Genomic DNA, 16,087 nt, shown 5'->3' with positions numbered 1-16,087 from the left:
TATCTGTGGACCTCTTAACTTTGAAAACAGCGACATATAAGGGGGGCCTAAACGTGGTGGTCAAAGACCAAGGGCGTAGGCTTAAATGGTCAAACATAGTCCCTGAAACTTTTTTGCAAGAAGTTTTGGAGAAAGTTGAGGACGAGGTGGCCATTTGCCTAGAGAATCAGGCTCAAAATACACACGTGGTTATTGCTTTTGATAATATCTGTAGGGTAATTAACCAAAGCCTACTGGCCGGTTCTAAACAGAAGATACATTGTGGTAAGAGATGGTTCAACAAAAGATGCTCTAGGGCACACAGTGATTTACTTAATGCTCTGAAGGCCACCCCTAAAGATCGAGTCCAAATAGCCAGCCTAAGATCTGCTTATAAGAAAGCTATTTTGGAGAGGAAAAAGGAGTTGAAAGATGAGGCCTGGTCTCAACTACTTGCCCCTGACATTCTTAAAAATAGTGGGCAGTTTTGGAAAATTGTAAACCAACCATTATTCTCAGGCGAGGAGAATTCGTCGCTTGAGGCTAATATTCCAGATGAGGGCTGGATAACAGAGTAAAATATATTCCAATCCAGACCCTTAAACTCAAATTGGCAATATCCTTCTTGGACCTATGGGCCCAAATGTAATCTTTGAATACTTTGAATACAAAGAAGTTGAAAGGGCAATTGAACTTTCCCTAAAAAACAAGGCTCCAAAGTTTTTGTGTAATGTTTTTAATGTTTTAAATTTAAATAACATCCCGGCCTCCTGGAAAAAAATCCATTATCATTCCAGTGTTCAAGAAGGGAGACAGGCAGGACCCCTCTTGTTACAGACCCATTTCCCTCATAGACTCGTCTGTCAAGATTCTGGGAAGGGTCATTCTGTTTAAATTAAATGAATGGGTGTGCGACAGAGGGATCCTGTCCAACGTGCAATATGGTTTTAGACCGAAAAGGAGCACGCTGGACCAATGTCTCAATTTACATTTGATACTGGATAAATACACTAGGGCCAAGTAGGGGTCCATGTATCTGGGATTCATGGACCTCTCCTTGGCTTTTGACCTTGTAAATTGGTCTAAGCTGTGGAAAATCTTACTTGACTTGGGTCTCGATAGGGCCTTAGTTAACCTTTTGGCTGATTTGCACTCAGGCTTAGTAGCTTCGGTCAGGGTTAACACAGAAGGGCGTTGCTCAGAAAACACAACAGAATTGGGGTCAGAGCTATTTTCTGCCTGCACACTATTCCACTATATATAGTCTATTTATCAGAAACTTGAGTTCCTGTGCGTATTGGTCGAGGGCGTGACCCGTGAGCACCCCCTAAACAGTGATGCAGAACATCACATACGATAAGAGAAACACAGTGACCCGCACAAGGAAAATTATATACAGATTGTAATTTTTTGCCAAATAGTGCAACAGTATTTTTCAGACATATAACATAAACACTTTCCAAAAAAATATGTGAACTGAAAGTCTTGAAAGTTGTGTAGAAAATCTGTTTATTGAAGAAAAATCGAAATTCAGAGGGGCGTTGCTCCAGCCATTTTAAGTCAGAAAGGGGAGTCAGGCAAGGGTGTATCCTGGCTCCCCTTTTTTTTACGATTTACATTAACGCCCTAGAACCTGCTCTAATGGAGGCCATTCTTGACATTCCGCGTATGGGGGAACTTGGTATTCCTGTTCTCCTATACGCAGATGACGCTGTCCTTCTTTCACGGACCGGAGTGGGCTTACAGCGTCTGTTAGATGTCTTTGGGAATTTTATGGGCTCCCTGGACCTTAAAATAAATGCCAAGAAGTCCCAGATTATGGTTATGGGGAGAAGCTCCAGGAAGAAGCATTTTAAAACCTTTTTCTGTGGCAAAGAGGAACTTTGCAGAGTCTCAACAATCCACTATTTGGGGGTTACTTTTGATGAAAGAGGGAATTGGGGCCCGCAATAAAAAAATAGAAACATTTCCCTCACAAGGACTAGTTCTGCACTCCAAGTTTTTACAAAAAAACTGGGGGCTAGGCCTATAACAGCATTAATGAAGATCTATAAAGCAAAATGCATTGCAGTGGCCACATATGGTAGCCCAATATGGGGCTATATTGCCCCGGATTGTTTACAGACTACAGAAAATAAATATTTGAGATCCGTTCTTTCAGTGCCACACTCTTCTCACTCTTACACCATTCACTCTGAACTTGGGGTGGGCTACATTTCAGACTCAATAAGAATGGCTCCTATAATATGCTGGCTGAATTAACAGCAAGGGAAATTAAATTGATTGATGTTTTTATATTTTAGTTTTAAATCATGATTTTTTCAGAAGATTTTTAATGGAACTTTTTAAATGGCCACAACTCGGTACTTTTTGCATAATATAAATGTATTTTATTCTGTTTTTATCATGTATAATGTATGTTTTTTATGCATGTTGTGTATAGTACTATTGTCTTTTTATGATATTAATTTATCGAAACAAAGTATTTTGACTGACTGACTGACTGACTGACTCGTAATAGCAAATGTAACCCCTCTGAAGTCCAATTTTTTCTCTGATGTTGCACAGACTGGAGTGGGAATGGAAAATCTTACCCCTCCAAAATACCTGGTAAAATCAGGAAATTCCCTTGAATCATATTATATTGAAAGATTGTCTCCAACTGGATAATAATAACAAGATTCAATGGCTGACATACGTTAAAAACAGCCTTTTTAAATTAGGGAGACCGGAGCTTTTTTCGTCTCCAGAGTCAATAACAACAAAGGACATTGCTCTAATAAAGGGCGCTATGGGCCAAATGTTAAGTCTGGAGAGAGAAGAATTGGAACAAAAAAAAAACACGGTCAGGGCTAATCTTATAATTTCTTGCCCACAAGGTCCTGAATTCTATCTTAACCTGGTGAATCGCCCATACCATAGGTTTCTCTTAACACGCTTTTGTTTTAATATGATTCATCTGAATCTTGGTTACTTTCCTAACTGGAGTACCCCTGATAATGCTAGGCCGTGTTCATGTGACAATTTTTCCATCCAGAACACCATGCACTTCTTGATGTTCTGTGGTCACTACACGGAATTAAGGATGAAATACTTGGTTCCAGTTTTAAAGGAGGAAGGGCTTTTGCAGGTTAAGCCTGCCCTCCTGTACCTGCAATTACTAGAGACCCCAAGGACTGTCTTCCACGTTGCCAGCTTCCTGGTGGGTGCTGTTAGGTTAAGAAATAGGAAAATAAATGATTGTTTGAATATACATGAATTTGGATGTAACTCAGTATAATGTTTGCATAGCGAAAATTAACAGCAAGGGAAATTAAATTGATTGATGTTTTTATATTTTAGTTTTAAATCATGATTTTATCAGAAGATTTTTAATGGAACTTTTTAAATGGCCACAACTCTGTACTTTTTGCATAATATAAATGTATTTTATTCTGTTTTTATCATGTATAATGTATGTATTTTATGCATGTTGTGTATAGTACTATTGTCTTTTTATGATATTAATTTATCGAAACAAAGTATTTTGACTGACTGACTGACTGACTGACTCGTAATAGTAAATGTAACCCCTCTGAAGTCCAAATTTTTTCTCTGATGTTGCACAGACTGGAGTGGGATTGGAAAATCTTACCCCTCCAAAATCTAACATTATCCTTACTGTTGCACAGAAAGGAGAGGGAATATTAATTGTAAGCACTCTGAAGTCCAACGCTTTCACAACCGCTGCTCAGGCAGGAGTGGGAATGGTAAATCAAACCCTTTCGTAGTCCAACGCTTTCCCTAATGTTGCACATACTGAAGTGGGAATAGTAAATGTTAACCGAAAGGTCAAGAACCTGGATGTCAAGATGGATGACACTTTGTCTATGAGAGCTCTGATCCAGTCAGTCCCAGGGTCCTGTTTTGGTCTCCTGTGGATGCTCAGAAAATGTCTTCCTCTCCTGCCTATTGACCACAGAAGACCGTTGTCCAAGCCCTTATTGTTTCCAGACTGGACTATATCAATGTCCTATACTTAGGCCTCCCGGTCCAGAATGCGGCCGCCCGGGCAGTCCTCCTGCTTAAACCCCGAACCCAGATGTCACCTAACCTGAAAACCTTGCGCTGACTACCCGGTAGGAAAATAATTTGCTTTAAGGCCTTGGTACTGGCCTTTAAGGCACTGCAGGGCACAGGCAGACATTACCTTAGAAGAAGAGTCACACACTATGCCCATCACAGAACATTGAAGTCATCTTCTTTGCATCTGGCTGTTGTCCCCAAGGTATGCCGCAACCGCACAGGAGATCGCTTTTGTCAAGTGCAGGTCGCTCGCGCCTGTAACCTCCTGCCATTGACACTCAACGAGTTGACAGACTTACTCACCTTTAGAAAGATGCTTAAAACCTGGCTCTTCCGACACTTACCCTAAGATTCCCCCGCCTATTAGGGACAGCAGCATACTAGTTTTGAGGTTCTCTAGGGCCGGGACACACTGTCTGAGTAGCTGTGTGCTTTATAAATACTCCTCATTCATTAATGTATTCATTAATTCATTCATTCATGCATCCCTCCAAAGTCCAACGCTTTCCCTACTGTTGCACAAATGGAGGGAAGTAGTACATTCTTCCCCTCCGAAGTCCAACGCTTTCCCCACTGTTAAACAGAATAAAGTGGGAATAGTAAATGTTACCCCTCTGAAGTCCAATGTTTTTCTTTACACCGACTGGAATGGGAACAGTAAATGTAACTTCTCTGAAGTCCAACACTTTCCCTACTGTTGCACAGACTGGAAGGGGAATAGTAAATGTAGCACATCCGAAGTCCAACTCCTTCTCTACTGTTGCAGAGAGTAGAGTGGGAATAGTAAATGTAACCCCTCCTAAGTCCAATGCTTTCACTACTGTTGCACAGGCTGGAGTGGGAATAGAAAATGTAACTTCTCTGAGGCCAACATTTTCCCTGCTGTTGCACAGACTGGAGTGGTATTAGTAAGTGTAACCCCTCAGAAGTTGAGTGGTAATATCAAATCTTACCCCTCTGAAGTCCAATGCTTTTCCTACTGTTGCACATATGATTCAGAGAACAGTAAATTTGCCCCTCTGAAGTCTAGCGCTTTCCCTGCTGTTGCACAGACTGGAGTGGGAACTGTAGATTATACCCCTCTGAAGTCAAATGCTCGCCCTACTCTTTCACAAACTGGAGTTAGAAAAGTAAATTTTACCCCTCCGGAGTCCAATGCTTTCTCTTTTTTTGCACAGACTGGAGGTGTAATAGTAAATGTTACCCCTCCAAAGTCCGATGCCTTCCCTACTTTTGTACAGACTCTAAAGAGGGAATAGCAAGTGTTACCCACCAAAGTCCAACACTTTCCCTACTGTTGCACAGACTTTAGTGTGAATAGTAAATTTAACCAGTCTGAGGTCCAACACTTCCCTACTGTTGCATACAATGAAGTGGAAATAGTAAATGTTATCCTTCTGGAATCCAATGTTTATTGCACTTTTGCACAGACTGGAGAGGGAATATTTAATTCCTCTGAAGTTCAAAACGTTCCCTGCTGTTGCACAGACTGAAGTAGGAATAGTAAATTTAAGTCCAACTCTTTATCTACTGTTCCACAGACTGGAGTAGGAATCATAATATTTTACCCCTCCGAAGTCCAATATTTTCCCTGAAAATGCACAGACTGGAGTGGGAATATTAAATGTTACCCCTCCAAAGTCCAATTCTTTTCCTTCTGTTGCACAGACTGTAGTGGGAATAATATGTTTAGTTCCCCCATAGCCTAAACATTTTAACCTACTGTTGTACAGACTGGAGTTTGAATAGTCAATTTTAAACTTCCGAATTCCCTACTTTTGCACATACTATAGCGAGTGATTAGTGAATGTTATCCCTCCAAAGTCCAATACTTTACCTACTGTTTCACAGACTGGAGTGGAAGAAGTACATTTTTCCCTTCCAAAGACCAATGATTTTCCTACTGATGCACAGACTGGAGTGGGAATAGTAAACATTACCCATCTGAAGTCCAACGCTTTCCCTACTGTTGCACAGACTGGAGTGGGAATAGTAAATGTTACCCCTCCGAATTCCAACACTTCTGACTATGCCAGAAAAAAGAACTTTAAAAGAGTGAGCAAGGCCAGCAGAATTAGATGCTTTAAAGATGCGATGAACTAATTTGCTGAAATATATTGGGAGGTCGGTGTTTAACAAGGACTGTATTTCATTGTATGTGCTTGCCACTTGTAATTCAAAAGTTTTTCAAGTAGATGAGAGGGCTGTTTCATTTTGAAACAATAGTGCTTTGAGTTTGCTTAGCTTGGTAAAATCTGTTTCCAGCTTTGGGATAGAAGGCCACAACAAGCTATCTTAATCTCCTTGTGGATGGGGAAAGAGCGTGTTATTGCAGCAGTTGACTTTCTGGAAAACCCATAAAATATATGGGATCCCAGCTTTCATTCCACAACCTTGTGATCATTTATTATTAAATAGCTTCCATTCGAAAACACTAAATAAGGGGGACAATGGAAGGAACTGGTATTCCTTTCAGAAAACAGGCCAAGTTCGATACAGATATGTTACATGAGCCATGAATGGTAACATGTTGACGAATAAGTACATGTCTTACCGAAGAGTTACATTTCTTTCCAGTAAGGAAGACCTCCTTAATCATGCATTCACAATGATAAGAAGATAGGAGGGCACAGAACTCCATAAAAGTTCACTGAGTTTTCCAGTTACTCTGTGAAATTCTAGGGAGTACCACTAGGCCAGCTCAGCCCACCCTTAGTTGCGTCCTTTTTTCCCATTAATTATTGTTTACATGACAGATTAGAAGGCATGAATAGATTGTTGGAATTTAGGTAACACCAAGGGATGAAACCATTTGTAAGGGTTTAAAGAGTCCAGCTAAAATGCATGATGGATCTTACCTGCCTCTGCCCATGGAATAATGAAGACATGTCACTTTGCAGGATATTAATAACAGATGATACAATGTCTCCCAAATTGGAAATATGAGAAGATAACATATGAACACTATTATCAACAACAGAAAGCACTTTATCTAAATTATCTTGATCAATTTGTCTTAAATGTGCTGCAGCTTCCATTTGTGACAATTTCCATATTTCATTATATGTAGCATAAATGCATCTTTTAGTATTCTAACCATTGTTAACACACTTTTCCCACTGAATAGGTAGTCCTGAGAGGTGGGATTGGGAATAACAAGGATTAGGTCAGCTAGGTTTACACACCGGTGTGGAAGTGACAAAATGGGCATGACAGCCATTTGTGCACACTTGCCACAATAATCACCCATAAAGACCTTAAAATTGTGTTGTTAAATGTACCATTCTGTAACATATATTGAGTTTGCCAGTAGTAAATTTTGTTAAATGTTGCCAATTGTAAAAAATTGTGCAAAGGAAGGAATTGTTGGTGCAATAATATCTTTAGTCTTTTAGGCAATCCTAGACGTGTAGTCTGCTGAACAGTGTCATTCAGGAAAATAATTTGAGTTGGAGTTAAGCATGCTCTAAAAAAAGCATCCATACCCTGGACCAGCCTGGATTTGGTACTCAAAATGGATTTCAAATCAAAGGTGTTGTTCCAATAATCATAGAATTTGATGACCAATTGTGCAACAAATGATTCTGTATAGATTAATTTAGTTTGCATAAGCACATATTTTATACTCTGATTCGAAAACACAATATTATTCCAGCTCCAAGAGCATGGAGTTTACAGTTTCAACATTCCAATCATCTGAATGTAACCCAGGTACAATTACATTCCCCATACAAACTCTACATATATATGTATCAGCAGGTTCTCTATAGGACTGAATATGTCACAAGGAACTTTGGGCCAGATGTATGAAGGCCTCGTTTTGCAATTTCCTAATTGCAAATCTTTGCGATTCGCAATTAGGAAATCGCAAAACGGAATGCATGAAAGTGCGTTTAGCACATTTAGCAATTTCTAGGCGATCGCAAATGACCCAACTCATGAATATTAATGAGGTAGGTTGTAATTTGTGACCCCCCCTAGGAATAGCAAAAAATGAAAATCACAGGGATGGTGGCCTGCTGCGCTCAGCAAACCACCATGTCTGTGATTGCTTTTAAATTAAGCAATTCTTTTTTTTTTTTAATGCAGCCAGTTTTCCTCAAAGGATAATGTGATGTGTTTAAAAAAAAGTTTAATGTTATCTTTGAATTTTTTAGGATCAGGCAGTGGAACCACTGCCTGCCCTTAAAAATTATTTTACTAACATTCACAATGGGGAAGGGGTCCCTTAGGGACCCCTTCCCATTTGCAAATGTGTTACCACCTACTTGAAGTAGGTGGTAAAATGCGAATGTTTTGCGGCCGCATTCACGGTCACAAAACATTCATGCATACAGTTAGGATTTACTATTTGGAGGAGATGCCCTAAACATACCCCTTCCAAATAGCGAATCGCAAACCCATTTGTGGTTGAAATTTTCTGCCCAAGATCACACCAGCAACGGTGGCACATGCAGCTGAGTACTGCTGTTTAAAGCTTATAGCAAGCTGAAAAGGCTGTCCAATCTTTGGTCTGAAACACTAGCTGTGGCGATTTAGCGCAAGTGCTAGTACAAGAGCCCATTCTGCTGCATAAGCTTATTTGACTTGTTCAGGGACAAGGGTATAGAAGGAAGGAAGTATGTCATCCTCACCCTGTGGAGGTGGTTGAAAAAACTGTAGGAGCCAATTGACCTCCACCAGAAGCATGTCATAAGACAAGGTTACATTTCCCAAAAATATTGCTTTAATTGTGCTCTATATTTGATCCTTAATTTGAATGGCAATATCGTATAATCTATCAGGTGGGGCTTTGCACCTATCTGGGGTCCCACCTGTAATCAAAGTATCAGTTGCTTTTGCTACCAGAAACGCCTGGAGATTCTGACACGCTGACTTTTGCCGTTCTGTCAAAGAGATTCACCACACAACTACTGTTAAGGCGGAGGGTTCTTAGTGTCTGTGGCATTTTTTGCAGTGATAGGTGCAACCTTCTTTTTCTGAAATTGGGTTTAAACGAAAGAGATTTCTCCTTCTTTATCTTCACGACAGCGTTTTGAGGATCTTTTCGGAATAGCATACTCTACTTGTCTGTGTTCAGATCTTCCTTGTCTCCTGCAATGTGTGTCAGAGGAGTCCTGCATGGAATGAGGAGAATGTGTATCAGAACTCTGATACCTGTCTGGAGCCTTGATTTTAGTGCATTTGCAAAAATGACAGCATCTTAGGGGAGCCCAGGGGAGAAGACCTCGCTCAGGTTTACATTTCTGTGTTTTTCTTAGATTCATCCCATGGATTTTTATCTAACTCATGAGTTTACTTGGCTTCTTCGACAGTAGTAGGTTTGCCAAGAGTAGGTCTGATTCCAAATTGTTTGATGTTTAAACAGTACCGATAATTGTAGGTAGCTCACGTTCATGGTCGGCTTTTGCAACCGCTGTGAGCCTCTGGCGTATAGCCAGAGATGCCCTTTGCCTTTAATGGTAGACAGAATCATTGAGGAGACCGCAGTCAGAATTTTGATTTGTTTGTCCCCAAATCCAGGGCAGCAGCTGCCCTGTGCTTATTCTGTATTTGCTTTAACCCGTCCAGCAAGACTGACATGGACAGAGTGCCATGACTGATGGTATATACAGTGGCAAAGACTGTCCCCCAAGAATGGCAGTCATCTATTGCGGGAACCATTCCATGTGGTAAGCACATAGTTAATATTCTGAGCTTCTCTTGTGGACCCATAAGGGGAAACACAGCTTCAAGTTGATCTTCTTTTTGGGCAATAAAAAATGGAATGTCCTCAAAATTTGAGTGCACCTTGCCCATACCTAAATGAACAATTACAGGATTTATAGTAGGTGCTGAAGGCAACTGGACTTGTCCTAGCAGGCTATGCTGCAGTGGTGGCACAGTCAAAAAAGTGCACAAACCATATTGAGTCAAGTGTCTATATAATGTGATTATATCCTCAAATATTGTGTTGTTTGCAAAGGATTAAGAGTTCAAATATTCTGGAATGGTGTGTATTCAGCTAGTGCTGGCCAGGTAATGTAATGTAATGTAATGTAATAGGTGTCTTATATAGCGCAGGCTACACTCCAGGGAGCATTTTTGCGCTTTTAGAAAGAGAACCTGAAGCCTGAAACCGGGGGTCTGGTGGATTGGTATAGATTAGAATAGGGATATACTTTGTGTTTCGGATAGAGTATAGATCCAAGTTTTGAGGGTCTTTCTAAAGATGGATTCAGTTGGAATTAAGCGGAGGTGTGGTGGGAGCGTGTTCCAAGCTTTGGAGCCTAGGACTGCCAGGGCTTTCCCTCCTCTCGTTTTAAGTCTAAACTTGGGAATGGTGAGGAGGTTGGCAGTTTGGGATCTAAGACAACGTGGGGGGGTGTAGTGTTTGAACATACTCTGTATGTAGCTAGGTCCTTTCCCATTAAAGGCTCTATAGGTGATCAGGAGAATCTTAAAGAGCAACCGTTTGTGAATAGGCAGCCAGTGCAGGATGTTCAATGCTGCTGTGGCTGATGTTCTCCTTTTCCATCCTAACACCAGTCTGGCTGCGGCGTGCTGCACCATTTGTAGTTTATGGCAGATTTCTCCGTTGGTCCCTGCATAAAGGCTGTTGCAGTAGTCGATGCGGGAGGTTATAAGGGCCACTGCAACCATTTTCCTTGCTGAGAGGGGAATGAGATCGCCCCAACATTACTGAGCAACCCATGCATACAGGGGAATTCACATGAGGGAAGGTACGAAGGAATTAGGTATTGTGTTCCCAGTAAGACAGTGGTATTTCCATGAGTGCACATGCTATATATTGTGCAGGTGGTGCTGGAGTAGTATATGTACAAAATGTGTTTGAATTAGAATCCACAGCTGGAAAATCGACCCAAAAATAAAATACTTCAAAATGATAACTATCATTTACTTTCACTACAAATATAAAGGCACCACCTGCATTAGTAAGTCCATGATGCATTACATGTGCATGGACAGCAGGTCTGAAATTAGCAGGAATGACAACAGCGGGTGGAGCCATTAATAAAACAGAAATTAAAATAGAGTGCAACACAAAAATGGGTTCTCCTTTTAAACTTTCAAGCTTGAAAAATCACAGAATTAGTGCTTCCTAAATACTGTGGAGCATTAATCACCAACACCATGGACGACTCCTGTGGTAAGTTTAAGGGGTATCATGGACACACATAAGCACTCCTCAGGAGACCGTTGCTACAAGTACCAGGCCAAACGTTGGACACCATGTTGCAGGCATTCTGCTTAGATACAGAACTATGCCTTGGACCACAGAATGTCAATATGTAGGGACTGAGTCACCATACGATATCAGTACCTATGAACCCTTTCCAAACTTGCTCATAGTGCTTGACTTGCCCTCCTAACCTTCCCAGAGTGACAGGTAAGTTAGCACCCCGGAGTACAACACTCTAGTCCCCTAAGAGAACCGTGGAGAGAGATTGTCTACTTTTTGTTTTCTCACTCATGCATGTCCATAATAAATAAAAAAGACACAAGAACAATTTACAATATTTATTGTAACCTATTGTGCTCTAATATGAAACATCTGCAATGCAACTAGAAACCATATGCATCCCAACAAAGTGAGAAATGTTGCAAGTAAACTATAAAAAAAATAGGAAGCCATACCATGGTGAAATGTTTTGCTACCTCAGCCTACGCCCTCTATGGGAACACTGTGTTATATTATAGATGCCTGGGTGTAGTGGTGAATCCCATACCTGCTATGCTTAGGCAGGTGTTCTACATCTCAGACAGTGAATCTCTTTCTCGTCCACTCCCACTATCCATCATGATCAACCTGAACTTTGGATTGTCTCCGGCCTAGCGCTACCTCAAGTAACCCCATAAAGCTGTTGACTCAAAGCACTATTTTTGGTTTATGTTGCTTTAGTCTTGTTTTGCTCATAAATGTATTCTGTATTTTTCTAAATCTGTGTGGAGTATTTTTGTGGTGTTTTCATTGTGTTATTGTGTGTGTATTTCACAAATACTTTACACATTGCCTCTTTAGATAAGCCTGACTGTTTTGTGTCAATATACCAAAGGGAAGCCCAGGTTATCTTTTGATGTATATCTAGCTTACCCTCACTAGGATTGTGGTCCCTGACTCGACAGGGTACATACTTCTGCCAACTCGATACCCAATTTCTAACAGTATCTGACCCACCCTCCATTACGGTGGGCCTGAAATTATGACTTTGTCCCATTCAAGCATGACCAGATGTCCTTGCTTGGCTCTTTTGGCTTTTAGGCACTAGAAAGCACATTGTTTACATTAAATCTTTAAAAATTCGTATCTCCAGTTCCGTATAATGGTTTGTGTCATTTGCTGTCATTTTAATCCTAAAAAATGTTCACTTGATGTTGGATTTTTATTCTGTGTTGTTTCTTACTTATTTACTGATATTGATGTTTTTGAAAGGCTTTACACATCTGTCTCCTAAGTTAAGCCTGGCTGCTTGTGAGCCAAGCTACCAAGGGTTGAGCAAGGATTAATGTATTGAGACTTGACTGTACCTTTATTGTGATTGTGGTATTATTACTAGCTGAAGGTACCTACCTGCCCCTACTAATAAACCATCTTCCAACATAAACGTTTACTTGCTTTTTTTTTCAATGCAGTTTTCTTTTCCTTTGCTCCAGGTCCCACTTTGAAGCTGAAGCGTTCTTTCATCTTGACAATGTATGAGGAATGCATTGAGGAACTCTACAAAGCCTGACACCCCCTCCTTTGAAGACACCGGAATGTATAATGTGTTTGTGGTGATAATTGTGTTTTTCTGCTTTAGTTATTAGTGTCCAAACACACATGCGCTTATATTTGTTACCATCTTTTGCAGGGACTACGTGTGCATACTTGCCTTGTGGGGACTATCCTTTCCCAATGTTTGCAAAGTATACTAATAACAGACAAATGTTAACATGTGATACCATCTGTGTGATGACCTACTCCAATATTGTCATTAGTATCTGAATACAGTCAAAAGCGCACGGCTAAATGTTATCAGCGCTATATAGAAATAACAACGTCATATATTCATATATGTAGTGCTGCATATATCATAGTGGTATACAAGAGATGAATAATTCTAATAATGTGTCAGAAAATACCATATATCATGAGTACAGAAAAATTACACTTTAATTTTATTTCCGAAATCTTATGAGATAGAGGGACATAACACACAGAGGAATAACGGATGGAATTAAGCAGTGGTCAATTAGACCCTGGAGTTTGTTTAGTGACTTACATTTTTGTTAAAATAGCTATTAGACCACTTTTCCCCTGAAATGCCATTTAATGTTAATATCTGTATAGGGATGGTGCGTGATGATGCCCATAGAGGTGATTTGTGATCACAGTATCATCATAGTCGTTCTACAGACATGCTGTCCACAATATTGATGAAAGTACCCTGAGAATTAAAGTGTGAAGATAATGATACTCAAGTCCTCACAGCAATAGGGTATAATTATAGGAATGTTCAAGTCCTCACAGTAATGGTGCATGAAGGTAATCATGTCCAAGTCCCCATAAACATATTGTGTGAGTAAAATGATGTTCATGCCCCCTCGAAATAGTGTGCGAAGATGATTGTGTTCAAATCCCGACTGAAATAGTGTATAAAGACATTGCTCATGTTCACATGCCGAGAGTGTGTGGATATATTGTGTTCAAGCCTCTACATAAATAGTGATTATAGGACTGTTATAGCCTTCACAGAGATGGTGTGCACAATTAACCTTGTTCAAGTTCTTACAAAGATAGGGTTTTAATATAGTGATTCTCAAGTCTCCACACAAAGTAGTGTGTGAAGACGTGTTCAAGTCCCAAATGTAAAGTGTTTAAAGACAAAGTTCAAATATCCATGCAATGTAGGGGAGAGGGGTTGGCCTAACGGCTAAGGCGCTCGACCTCGGACCTGGGGATCTGGGTTCGAGTCTTGGTAACGACGCCAAAAACCCCCTGTGATTCTGGGCAAATCACTTAATCTCCCTGTGCCTAAAAAAAATGAAAGTGTGTCCTCATGTAACGTAACTGGTGCTATGTAAAGCGCTCTGATAACTGATTTGGTTCGGTTCTAGTTCGCGCTATATAAAACTCCCAAAAAAAAAAAAAAAAAAAAATGTGTACAGATGATGATGATGATGATGAGGAATGTTATTGTCCCCACATAATGCGGGTGTGAATATAGTGGCTCTTGTCCCGCCAAAGGGGTAGTGTGTGGTTCTTGTGATGACAAAAGCCCCTAATAGAGTGTAACAATAATCTTGTTCAAGTCCCCACTGAAATATGCGTATAAAGACAATGTTCAAGTCTCCAGACAGGTAGAATGAGATGATAAGGGTGTTCAAGCCCACACATAAATTGTGTATGATCAAATGAATTTTCAGGTCACCACAAAAGTAATGTGTGGTAAAAGTGATGTTCAAGTCCCTGCAGAGATAGTGTGTGATTATGGTGATGTTCATGTCCCCACAGATACAGTGTCTAATTATAGTGATGTTCAAGTCCCCACAGAGACAGTATGTAGATATAGTGATGTTCAAGTGGCAACAGAAATAACGTGTGATGATAGTGATTTTGAACACCCCACAAAGATAGTGTGCGATTATAGTGATGTTCATGTCTTCTTAGAGAGAGTGTGAGATTATAGTGATGCTCAAGTCCTCATAAAGATAGTGTATGTTTATTGTGAATATTAATTCCCAATAAAGATAGTGTGTGAAGAAAGTTGTGTTCACATCCCTTCTGAATTAGTGTGTTAAAGACAATGTTCAATCCACACACAAATAGTGTGGTTAGAGTGATGTTCATGTCCCCACAAAAATAGTGATGTCCAAGAACCCACAAAGATAGCGTGCGATTATATTGATGCACAAGCCCCCACAAAAATAGCATGTGGTTATGGCAAATTTCAAGTGCACACAGAGATAAGTGGTTGTTAATATTTTTAATTTCCCATAGAAATAGTGTGTGTGTGAAGAAAATTGGGTACACTTTCTCACTGAAAATGTGCATTAATAAGGGTTCAATTCTAAACACAGGTAGTATGTAAAAATAATGATGTTCATATCCAGAGATAACATATTTATATTGGAATGTTCTAGTTTCCACATAGATAGTGTGTGTTTATAGTGATATGCAAGCCCCCACAAAGAGATTGTGCGATGATACAGATGTTAAAATCCCTACAAAGATAGTGCATTGTTAAAGTGATTTTAAAGTCTCCACAGAGATAGTGAGTGATAATAGTTATGTTCAAGTCCCCACAGAGATAGTGTGTGATCATAGTGAGTGTCATGTCTTCACAAAGATAGAGTGTTATTATAGTGATGTTCAAGTCCCCATAGAGAAAGTGTGGCATTATGAATTTTAAGTCCCCATAGAGATATCATGTGAAACATTTGTGTTTCAGGTCCCATCTGAAATAGTGTGTAAAGACAATGTTTATTCCTCACACAAATAATTTGTGATGATTATAATGTTTATGTTCAAGCAAAGATTTAATGCAATTATAGGAATCTTCAAGTCCTCAATAAGATATTGTGTAAAGGTAATCAAGTCAAGTTCCTCCAAAGACAGTGAGCGATTATATTAATGTTCAAGTCCCCACAAAGATAGTGTGTGAATATAGTGATTTTCAAGCACCCACAGATATATGTGGTTATTGTGATTTTTTTGTCCCCATAGCAATAGTGTGTGAAGAAAAGTGTGTTCACATCCTCAGTGAAATTGCACATAAAGACAGGGTACAAAGCCACATACAGAAAGTGTGTGAAGATATTGATATTCATCACAATCAGAGTGGTGGTCCCTGACCCTACAAATACCGTGCATGGATAGTGTATGATTAAAGTTATGTTAAATTATCCACAGAAATAGTGTGTAATTATAGTGATGTTCAAGTCCTCACAGATAGTGTGCTATTATTGTTATTTGCATGTCTTTACAAACATAGTGTGATTATAGTGATGTTCATATCGGTATAGAGATAGTGTGCAAATATGGTGATTTTTAGGTACCCAT

The 16,087-nt window shown here is 39.8% G+C and overlaps 1 protein-coding gene across 1 annotated transcript in view; it reads left to right on the top strand.

Annotated features, from left to right (window-relative positions):
• LOC144817709 (long-chain-fatty-acid--CoA ligase ACSBG2-like) overlaps window positions 1-13,928 on the top strand; it is a 443,613-nt gene extending 429,685 nt beyond the window's left edge. Inside the window, exon 14 of the mRNA XM_078674471.1 lies at window positions 12,700-13,928. Within this exon, the coding sequence (XP_078530597.1) occupies window positions 12,700-12,776 (77 nt within the window). The 3' untranslated portion in view covers window positions 12,777-13,928. The remainder of the gene's footprint in view (window positions 1-12,699) is intronic.
• Window positions 13,929-16,087: the final 2,159 nt, after the last annotated feature.

The sequence above is a fragment of the Lissotriton helveticus genome, chromosome 2_1, assembly GCF_964261635.1.
Source record: "Lissotriton helveticus chromosome 2_1, aLisHel1.1, whole genome shotgun sequence".
NCBI classification, from domain to species: domain Eukaryota; kingdom Metazoa; phylum Chordata; class Amphibia; order Caudata; family Salamandridae; genus Lissotriton; species Lissotriton helveticus.
This window is presented reverse-complemented; position numbering and strand designations above follow the sequence as displayed.